Source organism: Salvelinus alpinus, chromosome 3 (assembly GCF_045679555.1).
Source record: "Salvelinus alpinus chromosome 3, SLU_Salpinus.1, whole genome shotgun sequence".
Taxonomy (NCBI): domain Eukaryota; kingdom Metazoa; phylum Chordata; class Actinopteri; order Salmoniformes; family Salmonidae; genus Salvelinus; species Salvelinus alpinus.
Genome location: NC_092088.1, coordinates 28451834 through 28477166, shown reverse-complemented (window position 1 = coordinate 28477166; position 25333 = coordinate 28451834). Strand labels below are relative to the sequence as shown.

The 25333-nt window shown below is 40.2% G+C and overlaps 1 protein-coding gene across 1 annotated transcript; it reads left to right on the top strand.

The window, feature by feature from the left end:
• acsl5 (acyl-CoA synthetase long chain family member 5) lies at positions 1–25139 on the top strand. The gene is made up of 21 exons (XM_071392431.1): positions 1–187; positions 3248–3411; positions 3628–3736; positions 3879–3943; positions 7375–7476; positions 7673–7772; positions 9222–9400; positions 10220–10252; positions 10429–10480; positions 10927–11000; positions 15428–15505; positions 15823–15957; positions 16336–16470; positions 16698–16793; positions 17665–17737; positions 18028–18116; positions 18937–19053; positions 22815–22958; positions 23075–23176; positions 23617–23688; positions 24674–25139. Exons 2-21 carry the CDS (start codon positions 3256–3258, stop codon positions 24809–24811), a joined length of 2049 nt encoding a protein of 682 aa, XP_071248532.1. The 5' UTR covers positions 1–187; positions 3248–3255; the 3' UTR covers positions 24812–25139.
• The last annotated feature ends 194 nt before the right edge of the window (positions 25140–25333 follow it).

Here is a 25333-nt window from a genome sequence, read left to right as displayed (position 1 = left end):
TTTATTGGAGCTTTGGTTATGACTTCCTCACTCGCCCGAGTGTCAGCAAGCAGACCAGTGGACGAGGCTTGGTCCCACACACACACACAAACACACACCTGTCATCGGTGAGTGGAGCCCCCAAAGAGCAGACGGTGAAATTGTAAAGGACGGCAGAAAAACCGAAAGATACCTGGGAGAAAGACAGGTAGGGTGGCAGTGCTTCATGTCATGTTTTGTGTGCTTGTTAGGTGTAGGGCTTAGACTGTTGACATTGGTCAAACAAACATGTCGTTAAGATTTTATTTGCATAACCCCTCTATGGTGATCTAAAGATGTCCGACTAAGTATTGACACACTATCAGTATGATGAATTCAACTGCAACATGCTTCAACAAAGTTTAAAGAAAACATGTTAGCAGAGTTAGCCTAGCTAAAGGGTTTTAGACTGTTTGAGTATACAGATATGTAGTCCTGAATATGGTTTTGCACAGTTAAAACTGTTAAAAACTGGGTGTACTTTATTGGCTGGTGATGTTGATGGGCTAAACGAGTCTTTGTATTTGCCCCTTTATTTGCATAAACGGCATGTCAGATGGATAGTATTAACCACAATGCACCATTTTGACCATTGATCAGATTAAGAAAAACTGTGATATCAAGTAATGCATTATGTAATCGTAGTATGCGTAAAAGGACCAAATAGATAGAGAGAGAATAGATGGAAATAGAGTCGAACAAAAATGGCATGCTATGTGAAGATGTTTTTTTACCCCCTATCGAATTAAAATACACTTGTATCATCAGGTAACAGAATCTGAGAAAGCATTTTAGATGCGTTTGGCAGATCATGAATATAAATTTGAAGGTCCAAATATCGATCCCTGTGGTACACCCTCTACATTTGATCTCAAGAGGGGGAGTATACTCCTGGAGATATGGTCAGTGGTATTATCAACAGTATCAAATCTTTATGCGTCCAGTGGGTCCGACCTCCCAAGTGCCCTTGAAGTTCTGACTTTGGACTGTAGATGACCATAAAGTCTTATCAATGTCTTTCACTGTTCCCTATGCAGGCGTTTCAGAGGGCAGATCTGTTAGCATAAATCGATTAATTATTCCTTAGTTTCTCCTCTTACTGAAATTACAGTTAGCGTTGAATACACACACAAGCGTGCACACAAACACACCCCAAACACACCCACACACTAGACAAATATTGCCATTGAGAATTGTTAGAGGCAAGCATTGAATTGAAGGAGATGGCGGAAATGGGTAAACCTAGGTAAACAGCATTCTACAATATACAGAGTAGACCACTACATTGAGAATTACTCTGACAGTAAATGTACATGGGGCAAAAGTCATTGCAGATAACACTACAGTAATATAAACTGACTTTGACCCCATTTAATGGTAACACACACACATGCAGATCCAGTCAAAAGTGTGGACACACCAAAACTCTGAAATAACACACATGGAATCATGTAGTAACCAAAAAGGGTTAAACGAATCAAAATACATTTTATATTTGAGATTCTTCAAAGTAGCCACCCTTTGCCTTGATGACAGCTTTGTCCACTCTTGTCATTCTCTCAACCAGCTTCATGAGCTAGTCACCTGGAATGCATTTGAATTAACAGGTGTGCCTTATTAAAAGTTAATTTGTTTAATTTCTTTCCTTCTTAATGCGTTTGAGCCAATCAGTTGTGTTGTGACAAGGTATGGGTGGTATACAGAAGATAGCCCTATTTGGTAAAAGTCCATATTATGTCAAGAACAGCTCAAATAATCAAAAAGAAACAGTCCATTATTACTTTAAGACATGAAGGTCAGTCAATGCGGAAATTTCAAGAACTTTTTAAGTTTCTTCAAGTGCAATCGGAAAAACCATCAAGCACTATGATGAAACTGGCTGTCATGAGGACCGCCACAGGAAAGGAAGACCCAGTTACCTCTGCTGCAGAAGATACGTTTATTAGAGTTACCAGCCTCAGAAATTGCATCCAAAATAAATGCTTCACAGAGTTCAAGTAACAGACACATCTCAACATCAACTGTTCAGAGGAGACTGTGTGAATCAGGCCTTCATGGTTGAATTGCTGCAAAGAAACCACTACTAAAGGACACCAATAATAAGAAGAGACTTGCTTGGGCCAATAAACATGGGCAATGGACATTAGACTGGTGGAAATCTGTCCTTTGGTCTGATGAGTCCAAATTTGAGATTTTTGGTTCCAACCGCCGTGTCTTTGTGAGACACAGAGTAGGTGAACGGATGATCTCCGCATGTGTGGTTCCCACCATGAAGCATGGAGGAGGAGCTGTGATGGTGTGAGGGTGCTTTGCTGGTGACACTGTCTGTGATTTATTTAGAATTCAAGCAATACTTAACCAGCATGGCTACCACAGTATTCTGCAGCGATATGCCATCAGATCTGGTTTGCGCTTAGTGGGACTATCATTTGTTTTTCAACAGGACAATGACCCAACACATCTCTAGGCTGTGTAAGGGCTACTTGACCAAGAAGGAGAGTGGCCTCCACAATCATCCGACCTCAACCCAATTGAGATGGTTTGGGATGAGTTGGACCGCAGTGTGAAGGAAAAGCAGCCAACAAGTGCTCAGCATATGTGGGAACTAATCATTCCAGGTGAAGCTGGTTGACAGAATGGCATGAGTGTGCAAAACTGTCATTAAGGCAAAGGGTGGCTACTTTGAATAATCTCAAATATAAAACATATTTTGATTTGTTTAACACTTTGTTGGTTACTACATGATTCCATATGTGTTATTTCATAGTTTTGATGTCTTCACTATTATTCCACAATGTAGAAAATAGTAAAAATAAAGAAAAACTTTTGAATGAGTAGGTGTGTCCAAACTTTTGACTGGTACTGAACATCATACATGATGTAATACATGTACATGTACCCTGCACAAAATAAAATTGTCATATTCCAATGAAATCACTACATATCTCAGCTAGACAATACAATATGTACATTTGAGTCATTTACCAGACATGAGCAATTAGGTTTAAGTGCCTTCGCTTTTTGTATGTGTTTGTATTTATTAAGTATCCCCATTTATTTGGACACATTGACAGATATTTCACCTAGTCAGCTCAGGATTCGAACCCACAACATTTCGATTACTGGCCCGACACTCTTAACCGCTAGGCTACCTACCGCCAATAGAAGTGTATACAAGTAATAGTGTTAATATTGTGTATTGGTAACAGCACTTCCTCTCTCTCGTCAGATTTGAACATGGACTTCCTCCTCAACTTCCTGTTTAGCCCTCTGCCCACCTCGGCCATCGTCTCCCTGTTTGCCTTGATGGGGGCTGCCCTGGTCTACCTCAACACCAGGCCTAAACCCCTCACTATGCCTGCAGACCTCAACTGCCAGACCGTAGGAGTCAAGGTAAGGACACTCTCCGGCTGAATTCCAAATTGACCCCTAGCCTCTACCTACACCATAGGCACTCCTGTATCTGAGAGGATTGGATCACATGGTTGAGGGTCAATTCCATTTCAATTCAGTCAAATCAGGAAGTCATAAACAGATTCCAATTGCAATTTTCCTCGTTGCTTTTCAATGCGTCTTCCCTTATATGTCATTGCTCTCCCTCATATCCAGGATGGAGCGAGGAAAAGTGCCCTGCAGGAAGATGACAACCTGATGTCGTATTTTCATGACGACGCCAGAACACTGTATGAAGTTTTCCAGAGGGGACTACAAGTCTCAGGTCACCACCATATCTCCTGTCACATATATCTTGTGTCTGCACTAAGAATAAGAGAGAGGTTTTTGGGAATCAACATTAGAATACATAGTAGTATTCATGTCTGACTGAGGGTAGCAAGGTCAAATCCATATCTCCTTTACAGGTAATGGACCCTGTCTAGGCTACAGGAAACCAGGGCAACCATACCAGTGGCTGAAATACAAACAGGTATGACACTATCACTGATACTACTTACATTGGCCAGCATTTCTCTGGGTCTGAATTCAGAAAATATTTTCTATACAACATTTTGGAAAAAATATGGAATGAGCCAATGGCTTTTCTAAGGGGTTCATGCTTTTACATTCATTTGTGTTTGTATGTGTATTTATATGGTATCCCAATGTGTTAGGTCCTGTCCTAACACATTAAGGCACTTACATCACACAAAAAACCTTACACCATATAACATTATTACACCACTACATATCTACAATACAACATTTATAATACCACCATATAACAATATTACAATGTACACTACCGTTCAAAAGTTTGGGGTCACTTAGAAATGTCCTTGTTTTTGAAAGAAAAGCACATTTTTTTGTCCATTAAAATAACAACAAATTGATCAGAAATACAGTGTAGACATTGTTAATGTTGTAAATGACTATTGTAGCTGGAAACGGCAGATTTTTTATGGAATATCTACATAGGCGTACAGAGGCCCATTATCAGCAACCATCACTCCTGTGTTCCAATAGCACATTGTGTTAGCTAATCAAAGTTAATCATTTTAAAAGGCTAGTTGATCATTAGAAAACCCTTTTGCAATTATGTTAGCACAGCACTATTGTGCTGATTAAAGCAGCAATAAAACCTGCTTCTTGGCCTTCTTTAGACTAGTTGAGTGTCTGGAGCATCAGCATTTGTGGGTTCGATTACAGGCTCAAAATGGCTAGAAATAAAGCACTTTCTTCTGAAACTCATCAGTCTATTCTTGTTCTGAGAAATGAAGGCTATTCCATGTGAGAAATTGCCAAGAAACTGAAGATCTGGTACAACGCTGTGTACTACTCCCTTCACAGAACAGCGCAAACTGTCTCTAACCAGAATAGAAAGAGGAGTGGGAGGCCCCGGTGCACAACTGAGCAAGAGGACAAGTACATTAGAGTGTCTAGTTTGAGAAACAGATGCCTCACAAGTCCTCAACTGGCAGCTTCATTAAATAGTACCCGCAACAGTGAAGAGGTGACTCTGGGATGCGGTGACTCTGGGATGCTGGCCTTCTAGGCAGAGTTGCAAAGAAAAAGCCATATCTCAGACTGGCCAATAAAAATAAAAGATTAAGATGGGCAAAATAACATAGACACTGGACAGAGGAACTCTGCCTAGAAGGCCAGCATCCTGGAGTCGCCTCTTCACTGTTGACGTTGAGACTAGAAATTTCTAAGTGACTCCAAACTTTGTAGAGAGCGTGTGCTAGCGTGTTTGCGTATGCGTGTGAACCTGTGAGTGTCTCTTCACAGTCTGCTTTGTTCCATAAAGTGTAGTTTTATCTGTTTTTTTAAACCTGATTTTACTGCATGCATGAGTTACTTGATGTGGAATAGAGTTACACTATATGTAGTCATGGCTCTGTGTTGTACTGTGCGTTTCCCAGAGTCTGTTCTGGACTTGGGGACAGTGAAGAAACCCCTTGTGTCATGTCTTGTGGGGTATGCATGGGTGTCTGAGCTGTGTGCTAGTCATTTGAACAGACAGCTCGGTGCTTTCAACATGTCAATACCTCTCACAAATCAAATTTTATTAGTCACATGCACCGAGGTGTAGACCTTACATTGAAATGCTTACTTATAAGCCCTTAATTAACCAACAACGCAGTTTTAAGAAAAATATCTTTAAAAAGTAACAAATAAAAGTAACAAATAATTAAACAGCAGCAGTAAAATAGCAATAGCGAGGCTACATACAGAGGTTACTGGTACAGAGTCAATGTGTGGGGGCACCGGTTAGTCGAGGTAATTGAGGTAATATGTACATGTAGGTAGAGTTATTAAAGTGACAATGCATAGATAATAACAGACAGTAGTAGCAGCGTAAAAGAGGCAAAAAAGACAAGTAGTGATGCAGTCAATCTTTCCTCTACTTTGAGCCAGGAGAGATTGACATGCATGGCATTGATATTAGCTCTCCGCATACATTTAAGGACTAGCCTTGCTGCTCTGTTCTGGGCCAACTGTTGTTTGCCTATGTTTCTCTTTGTGGCACTTGACCATATGACTGAGCAGTAGTCCAGGTGCGACAAAACTAGGGCCTATAGGACTTGTTTTGATGATAGCAATGTCAAGAAAGCATAGCAGCGCTTTATTGTGGACAGACCTCTCCCCATCTTAGCTACCGTTGCATCAATATGTTTTGAAAATGACAGTTTACAATTCAGGGTGACACCAAGCCGTTTAGTCTCCTCAACTTGCTCACTTTCCACATTATTCATTACAAGATTTAGATGAGGGTTAGAGTTTAGTGAATTGTCTGTCCAAAATACAAAACTTTTAGTTTTTTAAATATTTAGTAGTAGCTTGTTACTTGCCACCAAAGACTGCATGTCTTTGTTAAGGAATGCAGTGATTTCACTTGCTGTGGTAGCTGACGTGTATAATGTTGTGTTATCAGCATACATATATACACAGCCTTTACTCAGTGCCAGTGGCCGGTCATTAGTAAAGATTGAAAAAAAGTGAAGGGCCTAGAAAACTTCCTTGGGGAATGCCATACTCTAGATATGCCTAGATATGGCTACAATATTATGATCACTACATCCAAAGGATGTGGATACTGCTTTAGAACAAATTTCTGCAGCATTAGTAAAGATGTGATTAATATACATGGATGATTTCATTACTGTGCTGTTTGTAAATACCCTGGTAGATTGATTAATAACCTGAACCAGGTTGGAGGCACTGGTTACAGTTTGAAGCTTTTTCTTGAGTAGACAGCTTGATGAAAGCCAGTCAATATTTGTCACCCAGAAAGTACACGTCTCTGTTGATATCACATACATTATCAAGCATTTCACAGATTTCACAGATACTGACTGTTAGCACTTGGTGGTCTATAGCAACTTCCCACAAGTATAGGCTTTAGGTGAACCAATCTGTAGCCATATTACTTCAACAGCCTTTGACATGAAATCCTCTCTAAGCTTTACAGGAATATGACTGAATATAAACAGCAACACCTCCCCCATTGGCATCCCTGTCTCTTCTGTTGATGTTATAACCATATATTGCTACCACTGTATCATCAAAATAATTATCTAACTGAGTTTCAGAGATAGCCAGTATATGAATGGATTCTGTTTCTAGCAAGTTATCGATTTCATGAACCTTGTTTCTTAGGCTACATATGTTAATGTTAATAATACATACGTACATTTTTAGCGCTTTTCTGGGTTGTTTGATTGTTGTTATTGCTTTACTGGGAGGCTTGTTATTGCTTTATCAGAGGTAGACATGACAGTGACTTGTCCGTAATTAGAACTTTTGATGGACAGATGGATGCGTAGTGCATTCTTCGTGCATTTGATCAAGCTCTGTATGTATAGAGACCCTAACATCCTTGACTTTAGACCTTTTATGTAATGCCTTCCACCGCAGGTGTCCAATCGGGCTGAGCACCTTGGGTCAGGGCTGATCCACAGGGGCCTGAAGCCGACCCCTGATACCTTCATTGGTATCTTTGCTCAGAACAGACCAGAGGTGAGACATTTTTTCTAGGTTGAGTATATTTCATTTATCACTGTCATATTGATACATACAGAAGTTGCAGTTATTGAACTGTTTGAAAAATCCGAATTGGTATTGTATTCGAAATGGGCAACACATGAGCTGTGCTGTCCATTGAACATTGATCCTTTACGGCTTATTATTGCTCCCTGCTTGTTCTTTGGTCCAGTGGATCATCAGTGAGCTGGCCTGCTACACCTATTCCATGGTGGCGGTGCCCCTGTACGACACCCTGGGACATGAGGCACTGGAGTTCATTATTAAGAAAGGTAATTGGGCCTTCTCCACCATGTACTGCACTTCATTAACAGTGTTAATGAGGACAGGTTTAGGCCTGTCATTCCCTAGGGGTTCCACAAGGCTTGTTCCAGAGTCCACTATATTTTACCTTGACTAATCTTCTTCTTATTTTTCCTCTCTCACTTGGTAACTCCACCTCCTCCCCTCTATGCCACTGCTAGTATAGTGCAAGCCTTCATAAACCCTTTATAACGCTCACATAGATGCTTTAGAAATAATTTATAAACAAATGTAATGCTATAAAGAATGTGGCAAAAGGGTTGTGCCACATTTGGCAAAATCAAGATGCATGGACCTGTTGCAACCCAGTATGAATACATACATGCACGCATGCGTACAAATTAATAAAAAATAAAAAAGCTGAAATTCCTTGATTCAATAAGTATTCAACCCCTTCATTATGGCAAGTCTAAATAAGTAAAAATGTGCTACACAAGTCACATAAGTTTCATGTACTCCCTCTGTAGGCAATAATAGTGTTTAACATGATTTGTGAATGACTACCTCTTCTTTATGCCCCACACATACAATTATCTGCAAGGTCCCTCAGTCGAGCACTGAATTTCTAACACAGATTCAACCACAAAGACCAGGGAGGTTTTCCCAAAGCCTCACAAAGAATGGCACCTATTGGTAGATGGGTAAAAATGAAATAAAAAGCAGACATTAAATATCAAATCAAATTTTATTTGTCACATGTGCCGAATACAACAGGTGTAGTAGACCTTACAGTGAAATGCTTACTGTCGTGTATGCTCCCACTCCGGCTTCTAGTTCACCAGCTGCTCATTATGGAGTACACCTGTCACCATCGTTGGCAATAACTGAAACGAAATGGGATTTAGCTAAGCACAGGCTAAATCCTAGAGGAAAACTTGATTCAGTCTGCTTTACACCAGAAACTGGGAGAGGAATTCATCTTTGAGTAGGACAATAACCTATAATACAAGGCCACATCTACACTGGAGTTGCTTACCAAGAAGACAGTGACTATTCTTGAGTGGCCAAGTTACAGTTTTGACTTAAATCTACTTGAAAATCTAAGGCAAGACTAACAGAGCTTGAAGAATTTTGAAAAGAATAATGGGCAAATATTGCACAATCCAGGTGTGAAGAGCTCTTAGGGACTTACCCCAAAAGACTCACAGCTGTAATCGCTACCAAAGGTGTTTCTAACAACAGTATATTAACTCAGGGGATAATTATACTAATCAAGCTATGTTAGTGTTTTATTTTTATTATAATTTTTGTCATTACAGAGTATTTTGTGTAGGTCAATGTCAAAAAAATAATAATTTCATTAATTTCAATCCCACTTTGTAACACAACAAAATGTATAAACATCCAAGGGGGGTGAATACCCACTGTACGTACATGTTCCAGCTGCCACATTTTCAACTGATTGTTTGTGATTTCAGCGGACATCTGCACAGTGCTGTGTGACAAACAGAATAAAGCCGAGACACTGCTGGAAAACTGTGAGAAGGGAGAGACGCCTGACCTCAAAACCATTATCCTCATGGATGCCTTTGACACCGAGCTGACCGCACGGGGCGCAAAGTGTGGGGTGGACATTCTGTCCCTGAAGGAAGTGGAGGTACTGTACTGTATGACAGCATATAGGGATGTATAAGAAAATAAGCATTTACACACTTTCAATGACTTTGAGCAGGTGCTGGGGAACAAAGTATTTGTTAAGTAAAGAAAGAAAGACTGCACACTTTAATCTATGCTTCCAAGTTGTATAAGAATAGCTTTTCGACCCTTGGGGTCTTCATCAGGTCGAAGCCTGTTGCTCCCGAGGGGTTCCTCAAGGGTCTATGATAAGTCCAGCTGTATTTTACCCATGCTCCGAGAACAAATTGACCTTAATCATAGAGAGGATCAGCTTTACATTCCCAACTCCTAACAACCATTTGGGGGATAATACTGCAGGACTTACATTGCCAACTTAAGCTGTCTTATCTCTAATCCTGTATTTTCTTAATGAGGTCCCAACTGTAATGGGTCAAGAAAGTTATAGTGGTAATCGCTACTCTCTAGGGCAGTGTTTTGCAAATCCCTCCTCACATCCTTCTACTCAGTTCCACTTATTTGACCATTTCCATTTAAAGCACACCTCAACTAATGAAGTACATGGTTATTAGTTGAGGAGTTTAATCAAGTGTGCTTGTACTGAAATGCCATAGTCTTACACCAGCGCAATGTAAGACAATGCTGAAATGCATACAATTTGTGGAACTGGCTGAGAGTACTCAAGAAGAGGTTTGGTAAACAATGCTATAGGGTAGTTAAGCAAGTACTAGTCCCTAGTATTTCAGTGGCCATGCCCAATGTAGAGCAAATGCTGTCCTCTTTTCAAACATTGCCGAAAAACTTTTTTAGATCAATTAATTGAATCCTAAATATTTTTTAGGCTCTGGGGAAGGACCATCTACACAAGCCAGTTGTAAGTACAATTCATACAATATGTTACTTGTATATTTATTATCCAGTCTAAAAAAAAAATCTAAGAAATATTTAGCTCTATTTAAGCCACCTGCTTTTGATTTCAAAATAGTTATTTTCTGCCAACATTGTATGTAGACATACTACAATAAATGTGTGTTTTTGCTTCCCCTACAGCCACCAAAGCCGGAGGACCTCAGCATCATATGTTTTACCAGTGGAACTACAGGTTGACCGTGTGTGTGTGTGCGTGTGCGTGTGCGTGCGTTCGTACGCGTCTGTCTGTCTGTCTGTCTGTCTGTCTGTCTGTCTGTCTGTGTGTCTGTCTGTCTGTCTGTCTGTCTGTCTGTCTGTCTGTCTGTCTGTCTGTCTGTCTGTCTGTCTGTCTGTCTGTCTGTGTGTGTGTGTGTGTGTGTGTGTGTGTGTGTGTGTGTGTGTGTGTGTGTGTGTGTGTGTGTGTGTGTGTGTGTGTGTGTGTGTGTGTGTGTGTGTGTGTGTGTGTGTGTGTGTGTGTGTCTGTCTGTCTGTCTGTCTGTCTGTCTGTCTGTCTGTCTGTCTGTCTGTCTGTCTGTCTGTCTGTCTGTCTGTCTGTCTGTCTGTCTGTCTGTCTGTCTGTCTGTCTGTCTGTCTTGTATATCATGTGAACACCCTCCAAATATTAGTTGTCGGTTTCAGGTGACCCTAAGGGAGCCATGCTGACTCATGAAAATGTGGTCTCGGATGCAGCAGGTGTGATTAAAACCTTTGAGGTATGCATACTCTATTTACCCTGTAGGAAAGTTATCTTACCCATAGAATGACATCTAGAATCCCATAAAGTAATCCAATAACATATACAGTGAGCTCCAAAAGTATTGGGACAGTGACAGTTGTTATTTTGGCCCTGTACTTCAGCACTAGATTTGAAATTATACAATGACTATGACTTTAAAGTTCAGACTGTCAGCTTTAATTTGAAGGTATTTTCATCCATATCGAGTGAACAGTTTAGAAATAACAGCACTTTTTGCACATATTCCCCCCATTTTAAGGGACCAAAAGTTTTAGTCACCCCCCCAAAAATGCTAACCTTCCCTGTTATTGTAATGGTGAGAGGTTAGCATCTCTTGGGGGTATGATATAAAATGCTAACCTTCCCTGTTATTTTAATGGTGAGAGGTTAGCATCTCTTGGGGGTATGATATTTGTGTGTCTGTAACTTTCTCACTCAAAACAAGGTTGGTTATTAAAATCAGATCTAGCAATAATATCAAGGGGCTACAAATCCAGGGCTTAAAAACAAAGCTGTCATTGTACGCTGATGATTCATGTTTTCTTTTAAATCCACAATTTGGTTCCCTCCACATAGAGGATCTAGATACTTTTTCTAACCTCTCTGGATCACAACCAAATTATGATAAGTGTACTGTATAACATATTGGATCGCAAAAAAATACAACTTTTACATTAAAATAGTGAAATACTCAGAAAGAGAGGTAAGATCTCAATACAATACATTTTAATAGAAAATTTGCAAAAATAGATAGGATCTTACTATAATGGAAAGGAAAATACCTGTCTATTTGTGGGAAAAACACCCTGATTAACTCTTTAGTCATATCCCAGTTTACCTGTTTGCTTATGGCCTTGCCTACACCTAACGGCTTGTTTTTTAAATTATTTGAGCAAAAAAGAGTCCATTTTATTTCGAACGGCAATTCAGATAAACGGGGCCTATTTATATAATGCTATTTTAAAAACAAACCATAGAAAGTTTGTTGCAATTTCAGTTTAATCCATCAGTAAAAAGACAGAACAAGTATTACAACAAATATTATGGTTAAACTCAAATATACTAATTGCTAAAAGAAGAACGTCAATAAAAAATCTATTTAAAAAATCGGTATTATCTTTGTAAATTATATCATAAATAGGACTGGTGGAGTTATGTTACACATGCAGCTAACAAAATATATGAAAATGTCTGCTCTACCCAAAATTACAACCAACTAATTGCAGCATTACCGCAAAAGTTGAAGAGGCAAGTGGAGGGGGAAGAAAGTAAGGAAATTGTCTGTCGGCCCTGCATTAAACACAATTGGTTCAAGAAAATTGTGATAAATAAAAAAGTATACCAGTTTAATTTAAGGACCAAAAATGGACAGCTGTGCCATACAAATTGCAAAATAGTTGGGAAGAGATTTTCGATGTACTGATTCCATGGCACATGGTTTATGAACTGATACACAAAACGACGGCGGATTCAAAAATTCTTGCAACCAATAGAATGTTATATACAGTGGGGAGAACAAGTATTTGATACACTGCCGATTTTGCAGGTTTTCCTACTTACAAAGCATGTAGAGGTCTGTAATTTTTATCATAGGTACACTTCAACTATGAGAGACGGAATCTAAAACAAAAATCCAGAAAATCACATTGTAGGATTTTTAAGTAATTAATTTGCATTTTATTGCATGACATAAGTATTTGATACATCAGAAAAGCAGAACTTAATATTTGGTACAGAAACCTTTGTTTGCAATTACAGAGATCATACATTTCCTGTAGTTCTTGACTAGGTTTGCACACACTGCAGCAGGGATTTTGGCCCACTCCTCCCTACAGATCTTCTCCAGATCCTTCAGGTTTCGGGGCTGTCGCTGGGCAATACGGACTTTCAGCTCCCTCCAAAGATTTTCTATTGGGTTCAGGTCTGGAGACTGGCTAGGCCACTCCAGGACCTTGAGATGCTTCTTACGGAGCCACTCCTTAGTTGCCATGGCTGTGTGTTTCGTGTCGTTGTCATGCTGGAAGACCCAGCCACGACCCATCTTCAATGCTCTTACTGAGGGAAGGAGGTTGTTGGCCAAGATCTCGCGATACATGGCCCCATCCATCCTCCCCTCAATACGGTGCAGTCGTCCTGTCCCCTTTGCAGAAAAGCATCCCCAAAGAATGATGTTTCCACCTCCATGCTTCACGGTTGGGATGGTGTTCTTGGGGTTGTACTCATACTTCTTCTTCCTCCAAACACGGCGAGTGGAGTTAGACCAAAAAGCTCTATTTTTGTCTCATCAGACCACATGACCTTCTCCCATTCCTCCTCTGGATCATCCAGATGGTCATTGGCAAACTTCAGACAGGCCTGGACATGCACTGGCTTAAGCAGGGGGACCTTGCGTGCGCTGCAGGATTTTAATCCATGACGGCGTAGTGTGTTACTAATGGTTTTCTTTGAGACTGTGGTCCCAGCTCTCTTCAGGTCATTGACCAGGTCCTGCCGTGTAGTTCTGGGCTGATCCCTCACCTTCCTCATGATCATTGATGCCCCACGAGGTGAAATCTTGCATGGAGCCCCAGACCGAGGGTGATTGACCGTCATCTTGAACTTCTTCCATTTTCTAATAATTGCGCCAACAGTTGTTTCCTTCTCACCAAGCTGCTTGCCTATTGTCCTGTAGCCCATCCCAGCCTTGTGCAGGTCTACAATTTTATCCCTGATGTCCTTACACAGCTCTCTGGTCTTGGCCATTGTGGAGAGGTTGGAATCTGTTTGATTGAGTGTGTGGACAGGTGTCTTTTATACAGGTAACGAGTTCAAACAGGTGCAGTTAATACAGGTAATGAGTGGAGAACAGGAGGGCTTCTTAAAGAAAAACTAACAGGTCTGTGAGAGCCGGAATTCTTACTGGTTGGTAGGTGATCAAATACTTATGTCATGCAATAAAATGCAAATTAATTATTTTAAAATCATACAATGTGATTTTCTGGATTTTTGTTTTAGATTCCGTCTCTCACAGTTGAAGTGTACCTATGATAAAAATTACAGACCTCTACATGCTTTGTAAGTAGGAAAACCTGCAAAATCGGCAGTGTATCAAATACTTGTTCTCCCCACTGTATATGGGTGATATAACCATCCCAGCTCTGCAAATTTTGCTGCGAAGAGACAGAATCATTCAAACATTTAAGTTGGTACTGTCCATATGTAGCTTGTTTTTGGTGGCAGATTCAGGAATGGCTGAAGAATTGCAACATTTACCTCAAGCTAACTCTGCAAATAGCACTGCTGGGTGATTTGAAAAGTCAATAGGTCAAGAATATAATAATACTCTTAACAAAAAAAATATATATATTTACAATCTGTAGAAACTATGAGAATAGAAAGGTTTAGAACTTTTGTGAAACATCACAGCACAGTTGACAAATATATGGCAAATAGAAGTCAAAACTGGATGGTGTTCAGAGATAGATGGGAGGGGTTGAGGGTAGCTGAAGGATGGGACTAAAAACAAACAAAACATAACTATTGTAAAATATACTGTGTCTGTAAAATATATAGTATGTATAAACTGGAAGTAGAATCCTAAATGTTGTTGTCAATTAGTTTACTTCAATTACGGGAGGGGTGGTAGGGTTAGGGGAAAGTAATATAGGAAAATATTTTATACTGAACAAAAATATAAACGCAACAATTAACGATTTTATTGAGTTACAGTTCATATAAGGAAATCAGTCAATTGAAATAAATCCATTAGGCCCTAATCTATAAATTTCACATGACTGGGCAGGGGCTCAGCCATGGGTGGGCCTGGAAGGGCATAGGCCCACACACTTGGGAGCAAGGCCCAGCCACTGGGGAGACTGGCCCAGCCAATCAGAATGAGTTTTTCCCTACAAAATGGCTTTATTACAGACAGAAATACTCAGGGTGGCTGGTCTCAGACGATCACGAAGTTGAAGAAGCCGGGTGTGAAGGTCCTGGTCTGGTATGGTTACACGTGGTCTGCGGTTGTGAGGCCAGTTGGAGGTACTGCCAAATTCTCTAAAATGACATTCGAGGTGGCTTATGGTAGAGAAATGAACATTCAATTATCTGGCAACAGCTCTGGTGGACATTCCTGCAGTCAGCATGCCAATTGCATGCTCCCTCAAAAAACGCTCCCTCAAAGGGATTTAAACAAATTTGTGCACCCAAATTTGCACAAAGGGGGGGGTGAGTTTGCTTGCGTGTATGCTTGCGCATGTGTGGGGTTGCATAGGTGTGTGGGAGAAAAAGAGAGATCTTATAATAATGTAGTTTCTTGTGAATGGCAAAAAGAGAGGCAAGCATTCACACGGGATTTGGTTCTGGATTGCCGAAATTTGTAGTCATGTAATCATAACCTTCTGAATCAACTTGTGTCCCTCACAGATTTCCGTGGTTCCTACTACTCAGGATGTGTCCATCTCCTTCCTGCCTCTGGCACACATGTTTGAGAGAGTTGTACAGGTGAGTTCACAGTCTAACTGCAAACTAGTCTTGAATTTTTTGGCATTAACTCAACCTTATCTTTGAGTACCTCCAGCTTTAGCATGAATACATGACAAATACTTTATGACAAATAGTTACTTTTTACAATGTATTTATTTAGTATTTTATCCAGGCAAGTCAATGAGGAACAAATTCTTCTTTCTTGTTACAAATTTAATATGTTTTCTATTGACAAGGGACATTTATCACCAATGGGAGCAGAGGACATTGAGTTCTCTGAGTTGAGTATTGAGGCTGATGGGTGCTAGTCTAGAAGTGCTTGTGTTCTCTCCCAGACAGTGCTGTACGGTGCTGGGGCCAGGGTCGGATTCTTTCAGGGAGACATTAAACTACTTCCAGACGACATGAAGCACCTGCAGCCCACCGTCTTCCCCGTGGTGCCGCGACTTCTGAACCGCGTGTATGACAAAGTGAGTTATTAGTCTGCGGTCCTTCTCCTGAAGTGTACACTAACCCCACCACTAATCTCAGCACTTTACCTAAACCTTACCCACAGCAAATTGTTGCATATCAATAGGGTTACAGAGTTACAGTTACAGAGTTACAGTTGATAGCTGTAATGGACAGTTTGAACATATATAGACCATTCAAAATTGATGTAGTTCTGTCCTTGAGCTGTTCTTGTCTATTAATGTTCTGTATTAGGTCATGTTTCATGTTTTGTGTGGACCCCAGGAAGATTAGCTGCTGCTTTTGAATAAGCTAATGGGGATCCAAATAAAATACCAAAAGAGGACTATCTATATAATATGAGACCAAAATGAGTATCCTTTCTCTTTCCACTGTAGGTCCAAAATGGAGCCCAAACCCCCTTCAAAAAATGGCTCCTGAATTTTGCCATTGACAGAAAGCTTGCCGAAGTTAAGGAGGGTGTCGTCAGAACAGACAGTATATGGGACAAGCTCATCTTCCACAAAGTTCAGGTATTGTACCCTCCAAGTAGGAGTGAGTCATCGTGTTCAAGGAAGTCAACAATGCTATTGCCAATGTTGTGCCAACAATCCTTGGAAGCTACATGTAAACCGTTTCCTGTGCCTAAAAAGGCAACAGGGGAGAAAATGATTGTTACACTGCAGGGGCTGTGAATTGGGAGGTTGTTATGGTACAGAATGCTCTACAATCTAGAACGTGTCGTGTCGGTTCTCTGTAGGAGTCGTTGGGAGGACGTGTGCGAGTGATGGTGACGGGGGCAGCGCCCATCTCTCCCTCCGTTCTCAACTTCCTCCGGGCATCTCTGGGGTGTCAGGTACTTTAGCACCATCTACCCATCTATTATCTACCATAGATCTACCGTCTACCCATCCATTTTTTTCTACCACTCAAAAGGGATTTTCACACTGCATGTTCTTGGCCCATGGCTATCCTTTACCCTAGTGTACGCTCCTTTTACACAAGCATGTGTTAACCCTGGGCTAACTGAAACGCAACGGTCACTTTTTGGAGTAGAATATTCAAATTAGATGACATTGGAGCTCTGTGATTGTGATTGAAGTGCATTGTGAACAGGACTTATGTGTCTCCAAACTCTTTAGTGAGACACCTCCGTCAATGATTATATTACTGTGTTAAGGAGAACTTGTCAAAACAGGTCATGACTCATATCAAATATACCTAGAAAGCAGTTGAATAGATGCTTCAAAGTCACACACATGCCACTGGAAGGTGTTAACAATACCTGAGTTGCAAGTTTGATTCCTACATATATGGGTCATTTCTATTGAATAAACATGCTGAGGTAGGTCACTTTGGATAATGACAAGACCGTATTATAAAGTATAAATGAAAAAAGAACCTACCCTGACCAAACAAGGATAAACTTTTAAAATAAAATCACAGTTGCACACCTTGAAATTTGGAAGCCTTCATCAGGATCCCTGCAAGGAGAGAATAGTGTACGACTTTCATTTTATTTTCTGTAAAGACCATAAGATGGTCATTATTATATAATGAAACCAATCCTGTGCCATTGTGGATCTTGTAATAGCACAGCGCAACTGAGACCATGTGCTTTTGTTTGGAGAGCAGAGATGACCTCAAATGTATTGCTCTGTCCGTGTTGCTGTGACAACCAGATCACACTGACCCTACTGATCTCTCGGTTCTGATTGGTTCTCCAGATTTTTGAGGCGTACGGCCAAACAGAGTGTACTGCCGCCTGCTCCTTCACTATGCCGGGAGACGCCACTTCTGGTATGTCACTACAAATATTTACAACCTCACAGAGGATGCTAAATTAAAGGGATAGTTCATCTAAATGTTAAGTTTATTGTTTCCTTACACTAAAAGCAGTCTATGGACAAGAGAGACTGTAATCCATGCTTTGTGTTTGTTTACCTAGTCACTTGTACCAACCGCAATGTAATTTTGTAATTTGGTTGATCTATCCCTTTAAGTTGAGAACACTTGCATCCTTTCTTCCTTCTCAAAATAGGGACCTTATATAATCACCCAAATTATAAAACAGGTGTTTCTTTCCTCAGGGCATGTTGGAGCTCCTATACCTTGTAACATTGTGAAACTGGTTGATGTTGAAGAGATGAACTACTTTGCTTCCAATGGTGAAGGGGAGGTAAGTGGTTGTCACTATCTAGCCATGCTGCAATGTATGGAAAAACAAAAAAAATGTAAAAGCTTATTTTTCAACTTCCCTTGGGTGTTGTTTTCTTCAAACCATAAAACAAGCTGGTTATTTAGTAATGTCCAGAATATTCTGGCTATCATTTTTGGAGAATGTAGCAATGTTAGTGGAAACAGATTGTTTACGTTAGGGGTCATTCAAAAGCATGGGGGTGGGGTGGGGTGGGGGGGGGGGGGGGGGGGGGGGTGCATGGTCTTTCCCCGATTTCCCCATACTTAATTTGTAGACAATTAGCGTAAAAAGACACAATATGTAGCCGACCAAATTCACATGAGTTATAGATCTGTCATTCTCGTTGAAAGCAAGTCTGAAAAGCGGCAGGTCTGTTCTTTATGCGCTATGTCTTTACTTACTGTCCTTAAGTTAAAATGTTGCTTCTTTTTACTTTCAGTTTTGCACACCAGCTTCAAACAACTGATATATTTTTGGTTATTGAAAATATATTTCAAAGAAGTTTAGATGTTACAATGATTCTCTACACATTGCTTGTTTAGTCACAAACAAATGAAAATATGCAAACTTTTTTTTTTAATTGCATCCAGTAAATGGTGGAGTGATTTCTGCATTTTGCAGCTTTAACTTAAAAAAAAATAATCTTAGTTTAACCTTTTGAATGAATTGGTTGCTATGGCTTGCCTGCCTTAGAACTAGGAGCTGGAGTTTTTCCTGGTCAGGTCACATGGTCCAGAAAAACTCCCCGGTGGTACTTAGAACACTTCACTTACTGACGCATACTTTCCTATTTTCTCAGGTCTGTATCAAAGGTAAAAACGTGTTCATAGGATATCTGAAAGACCCTGAGAAGACAGCAGAGGCCCTGGACAAAGATGGCTGGCTACACACTGGAGACATTGGCAAATGGCTACCGGTGAGATTCTCATACATACAAACCGAACAGTAGGAACAATAAAATAACCTTCTGAATTTATCAGCATACAATCAATCTGACATCAATTTCCATGACAGTGGTAGAGGAGTTTAATATCAGGACCGAGTAGAATAGCTTTCCGGCTCTCTCCAGTTCATTCAACTTAAAGCCAGACAAGCAATCAGTGGGGTGAAATACTGGGGTTGTGTGTCATCTGCAGCATCGTTAATACTTTCCAAACCCAACTATTCTATTATTACAAGCAGGACAAAGGGCAGTGCAGATTACCATTATGGGCGGTAATTCATCTGAATTACCTGTTTCAAGATTTCCCTATTTCTATACATCATCAGCAGAGAAATTTTATTGTAGTAGTTGTACAAGGTCATACAGTGTCTTGATTTATAAAATGTACACTGTTTTTTTACAAAATTTCAGTTACAAACATTTCTAAATGCATTTTAGAAATGTCAAGTTCAATGGTTATGAACCAAAACATGGACATACAGATTGGATCATACAATTGTGTCTAAGAACATTATAAAACGAGACCCCAAGACGGTCATTATTTGTAAGCAGAACTGGCTTTGCAGGCTGACATAGGGCCCGATCCCAACGAGAGTGAAGCGCGTAAATGGAACGTACTGTAATTTCCCTTTTCTATGAGTATTCTAAAAGTGTGCTATTCACCTGCTTTTTGTTTAGGTCCCGATTCCGACTTAGGAAATTGCACCTTTCCTACAGTATGCACTTCTCAGTAGTTCGTATTCAGACTTACCTTATGTAGGTGCATAATGGGCTTTGTAGGTATGGATCCCTTGCGTGCGCTGAATACATGTAATTAACCACTGACAACACTCCTACTTCCTGGCCAACAGATTTTCAATTTCAGTACATTTATCTTAAGCCATCTTTAAATAGTGCACCTTTTAGCTGACAGACTCAGAATATTAGGGATCAATGAAAGAAAGCCATCTAAATATATGCATATTCATCACCAATTGGTAGGTACATTTGTTTTTTTTAATGCAAATTTTGTACAATAGTAGGCTGTATCCGCACCTTGCGTGCACTAACCATGGAACTGTGTGATGACACAGTTTAGAGTAGCATGCACATGGGTAGTTTGGGGATTACCTTGACGTTGTGACAGGACGGCCCCCACCTCTGAGGCCATGTTACATTATGAAACATTTAAATTGTATGGCCTTTTAACTTGCAAGGAGGGGCACTCTTGAATGTCTTAATTATAAGCCACCACGTTTCCTATTTCTATCATGTTAAATATTAGCCACTATCAGTACTGACCGTCAGTAGGCCTAATAACAACACATATTGCACTGCAAATGTACTGTTTGATCCCTTCAGGTGGTATAGCCTACTGTACATTAACATCATTACATTGTTTTGTTTACCTTCATTTGCTTCCTCTGTAAACGGCCATGTGATTGTTGATGAGGATCATTAGTAACAGTGGATAATATTTTTTTAAAGACATGTAGGCTAATTAAATGGTTATGGAGCGGAGCGCAGACCAAGCCAAAACAGTTTGAACCAGCCACTGTGCCATGACAGTGTCATCACACAGTTCCATGGTTAGTGCATGCAATAGGCGAGGGTATAGCCTGCTATTGTACACTATTCTCCCTATTATAATTCTATGTACACTAATCTTCCAACATTACCATGGGATCATTTTTGAATTAATCAACTCACCGTTATCTTTCTTTTGTGTGTAAAGGCTCCCCAAACCTGTTTTTTATGATTCATAAATACTTTCCTAACCCTAATTATAAACTGAGTGGTTCGAGCCCTGAATGCTGATTGGCTGACAGGCGTGGTATATCAGACCTTATACCGCGGGTATGACTAAACACTTATTTTTAGTGCTCTAATTACGTTGGTAACCAGTTTATAATAGGAATAAGGCACCTCGGGGGTTTGTGGTATACGGCCAATATACCACGGCTAAGGGCTGTATCCAGGCACTCTGTGATGCGTCGTGCCTAAGAACAGCCCTTACACGTGGTATATTGGCCATGTACCACACCCCCGTGCCTTATTGCTTAAATAATCTACAAGATCAGAGTATTATTCATTTTTTTAAATGGGGGGGTAGATCAGCTTAAATATTCCAGATAGATTGTGGCTTCCATCAATCTAAATGTCTGCATCATTTCAAATCCCCCATATATATTTTTGTAAATATATAAAATATGTATATATATATATAAAATATATTTAAATATTTTAATATATTTTCCTTTATTATTTTCAGAGTATTTTAAAATCTATCAATTGGTGCTGAAACAGACGAATATGCATATATTTAGATGACTTTCTTTCATTGATCCCTAATATTCTGAACCCGTTCTCTCTATATATTCTATTGAGTCTGTCAATAGAATTCAAACTAAGGTACAGCGTATTTAAAGAGACGGTTTAAGATAAATGTACCGAATTGAAAAATCCATGAGAAGAATCTGTTGGCCAGCAAGTAGAAGGGTTTTCAGCGGGTTAATTCAATTTATTCAGTGTGCGCCAGGGAACCACTCCTGCAAAGCCCGTAATGCACCTTCATAAGGTAAGTCTGAATACCAACTACTGAGAAGTGCGTAGGAAAGGTGTGCATAAGAAAGGCGTAATTTCCTATGTCGGAATCTGGTCTATATAGAACAGTGAATGATGATGCATTCATGTGATACCAAAATTATTGGTAACTCTGAAACTTGGCACTAAAAAACTGATGTAAAGCGCCAAAACGCATCATAACTCAGAGCTTTTGACGTCAAAAACTGGTCTTAATAAGCTTCCAAGTGGAAAACACGAGTAGAAGACTCAGTTTCCCAGTTGGATAGTGAGTTTCACAATTCTGAGTAGCACATGAATGCTGCATGACTTGACATAGGCCCAGGGTCAGTTTTAAATTAATTCACACAGGCATGCCACTCACCTGTGAGGGCTGTGTCACAGATGTTACAGATGTCAGATGTTGGACCTGTCCTAACCCCCTAAGGCCATTAGCCTAGTTAATGATCTCTCCCTCTGCACTCTGTGGCTTCACCAGCCTCAACATGGGATGTTCATTATCTGAGAAAAGAAGGGCGAGAGAGAGAGGGGGGGGGGGGGGGGGGGGGTAAGAAAAAGGAAATTGAGTTAATTGATTCGCTCTGTCATAATGTAGGCCCTTTTTAATTTCTCCAGGGGACCCTTTCTTTCTCAACACAGACAGATGGCATGTCCATTAGGGACCTGTCTAAGCTTGCTCTTAGGTTTCAGTAATTACACACGCATGTGTGTGTGTGTGAATGTGTGTGTGCATATGTATGTCTGTTTACCAGAGGAGGCTGGTGGTAGGAGCTATAGGAGAACGGTCTCATTGTAATAACTGTAATGGAATTAATGGAATGGAGTCATGTGGTTTCCATGTTTGATTTGATTTACTCCATTGCACATATTCCATTGCAGCCATTACAATGAGCCTGTTCTCCTATAGCTCCTCCCACCAGCCTCCTCTGGTAAAAACACATATATATGCACACACACACTTTTACGTAACTCAGTAATTATCTTTTCTCGTTCTCTCTCTATACTTATATCCTAGAGGCATATTTTGTTTATAAGGCTCCAAATATAATATGAGCAATCATGATGACATACTGTATTACTCAAGATACAATCTAGTTCCTTGGTGATTTCCGATTGACAAATTAGGATAATGTATATCTTGTTGAAAATACTAATGATCAAAATGATGGCAGAGTGGAGTCTTGAAGATCGTTGACCGTAAGAAGAATATCTTCAAGCTGGCTCAGGGAGAGTACATTGCCCCGGAGAAGATAGAGAACGTTTACATCCGCAGTGCACCTGTAGCCCAGGTGTTTGTCCATGGAGACAGTCTTCAGGTACAACACACACGCACAGCATAAAAACGTACACACATTTACGCACATATGCCAAGCACAAACATTTCAGCAGCATACAATACTTAGACAGAATGTGTGTGTGTGTGTGTGTGTAGGCCAGCTTGGTAGCCATTGTGGTTCCTGACCCAGAGGTCCTGCCAGGTTTCGCCCAGAAACTAGGAGTCCAGGGTTCTCATGAGGAGCTGTGCAAAAGCCAAGTGAGTGCTCTATCAGAACCTTTCCACTAATAACGTTATCAGAATATTTGAACACACCAGCATCATGTTCATTACTTAGCCACCAAACGGAAGAAAATGGACTATCTATAATAATCAATAAGACTTATTTTCATTTTCTGTTCCAAAATGTTTTAAAACACTGTCCGTTACGTGCCCTAATGAACATGACCTTGGATTCATTCATCAAACAAAAGTGTGATTGTCTATAATACTCTTCATACATTTGCACAGATACAATGGGCATACAAATATTGTATAAATGGTTGTCCATACATTGGGTACCACGAAACACAAAACTGCCACTACAGTCCAAGTACTTCACAAGACCATGTTTCAAATGCACTGCTGATTGAAGCAAATGTATTTTTGTACCACTGAATGATGGCCTGAGTTTGACCTCGCCTTTTTTCCTGCGGCAGACAATCAAAAAGGCCATTATCGCTGACCTGGTCAAGCTGGGCCAGCAAGCGGGGCTGAAGTCATTTGAACAGGTGAGCGTTCCTCTTCAACATGTTTTCACCAATCCCCATTAAGACCTGGGTCCGTATTCATGAAGCTCAGAGTAGGTGTGCTGATCTAAGATCAGTCCCCCCCTGTCTATGTAATCTTTTTCATTATGATCTAAAAACAGTGGTTCTCAGACCTCTCCTCTGAGACCCCCTGCCGTTCCGTGCATTTGAGCTATTCCAGAGCTAGCACACCTGAATCAGGTGAGCTAGTTCAGAGCAACAACAAAATTGTGAAACGAGCAGGGGTCCCAGAGGAGAGGTTTGAGAACCACTGATCCTAGATCAGCATTCCTACTCTTAGACACTTTATGAATCTTGTCATTAACTCAGAAGCTCCCTGCCCTTCTTAATTTTCTTTCACTCGACATGCCACTTCAAACATACTGTATACTCTTTACTGCAGTTAATCCTAAGTGTGTTGAGCTGATTTTCTCAGTATTTCAAAAAAAGCAACAGTCAATGCTGTGGATTTGCTGTGTGAACTAGCTAAAGATGGTGGTGAACTACTGAGCAAAGACAGACAAATATGGATGATGTCAATGTGAATTGGGTATGAGAATAGCCAAACCATGAAACTTTGTTGCCCATTTTTGTTTGAAGTCTTGGTTACACATTTTTAAGCAAACAGCCACATTGTATGTTGACCAGCTCGGTTGCAGAAGAAGTTATGGCTAGATTAGGGTAAGACTAGAGACAAAAACCCTCATGGCCGGTGGTCTCCATGTAATCAATAAATTCACTTGTTGGAGCAGTAATACTGTACACAGGGATTATTTCAGTTCTTACACAGTGACTAAGCCATTTTTGCCTGGTGGAAATGACCCAACAACATGGGTCATGTTCATTAGGCACCAATTGGAGGAAAAAAAATTTGAAACAGGGAGGGACTACCTTAAAGAATCTGTTGCAAAATGTTTTGAAATGTTTTCCATTGTGTCCTAATGCTCTGTTTCTATTTGTTGTGCAGGTGAAAGACCTGTACATGCACCCAGAGCTGTTCACCATAGAGAACGGCCTTCTCACTCCTACGCTGAAGGCCAAGAGAGCCGACCTCAAGAAGCTCTTCCAGCCGCAGATCGACAGTCTCTATGCTAGCATGAAGTGACTGGTCTGAGGGGTAGGAGGATGAAGTAGGGCCCGATGGGCAACAGCTTCACTTCCTGTTGACCTTTCAGTAAATAAATACTGTACATTTTATGGAAGTTAGAATTTACATGGGAAATGTGTAATTACTTTTGTTTCTTTGGGATTCATTAAAACAAGCACCACCACTATCAGAGTACCCATTGTTAGCACATAATTTAATAAATACCAGATAATTACTGTAACAGTGGAAAAAGTTACATCAAAGAATATGCTAGGAATGAAAATTTCTCAATGACATTCACATTGAATCCATGGAATTAAATTATGATTTATATATTGACTCCAGAATGAAGCAACATTGTGAACTGTATACACCTCAAGGGCAGCTGGTACTCCCATATAAATATAATTCCTAGAAACAGAATTCTATTTTTATGGGTCCTCAATTTAGCCATTTACCAATAATAAATAGCCCTGCAAATGTAATTGATAACGGATATGCCATTATGGTGACCTGGGCCCGTATTCCTAGTCTGCCGTT

Coding starts and splice junctions, on each gene's coding strand:
- acsl5 (XM_071392431.1), top strand. CDS start 3,256: ATGGACTTCCTCCTCAACTTCCTGTTTAGCCCTCTGCCCACCTCGGCC. Junction 16,794..17,664: donor GGGCATCTCTGGGGTGTCAG/GTACTTTAGCAC, acceptor TTGGTTCTCCAG/ATTTTTGAGGCGTACGGCCA. Junction 18,117..18,936: donor CTTCCAATGGTGAAGGGGAG/GTAAGTGGTTGT, acceptor CTATTTTCTCAG/GTCTGTATCAAAGGTAAAAA.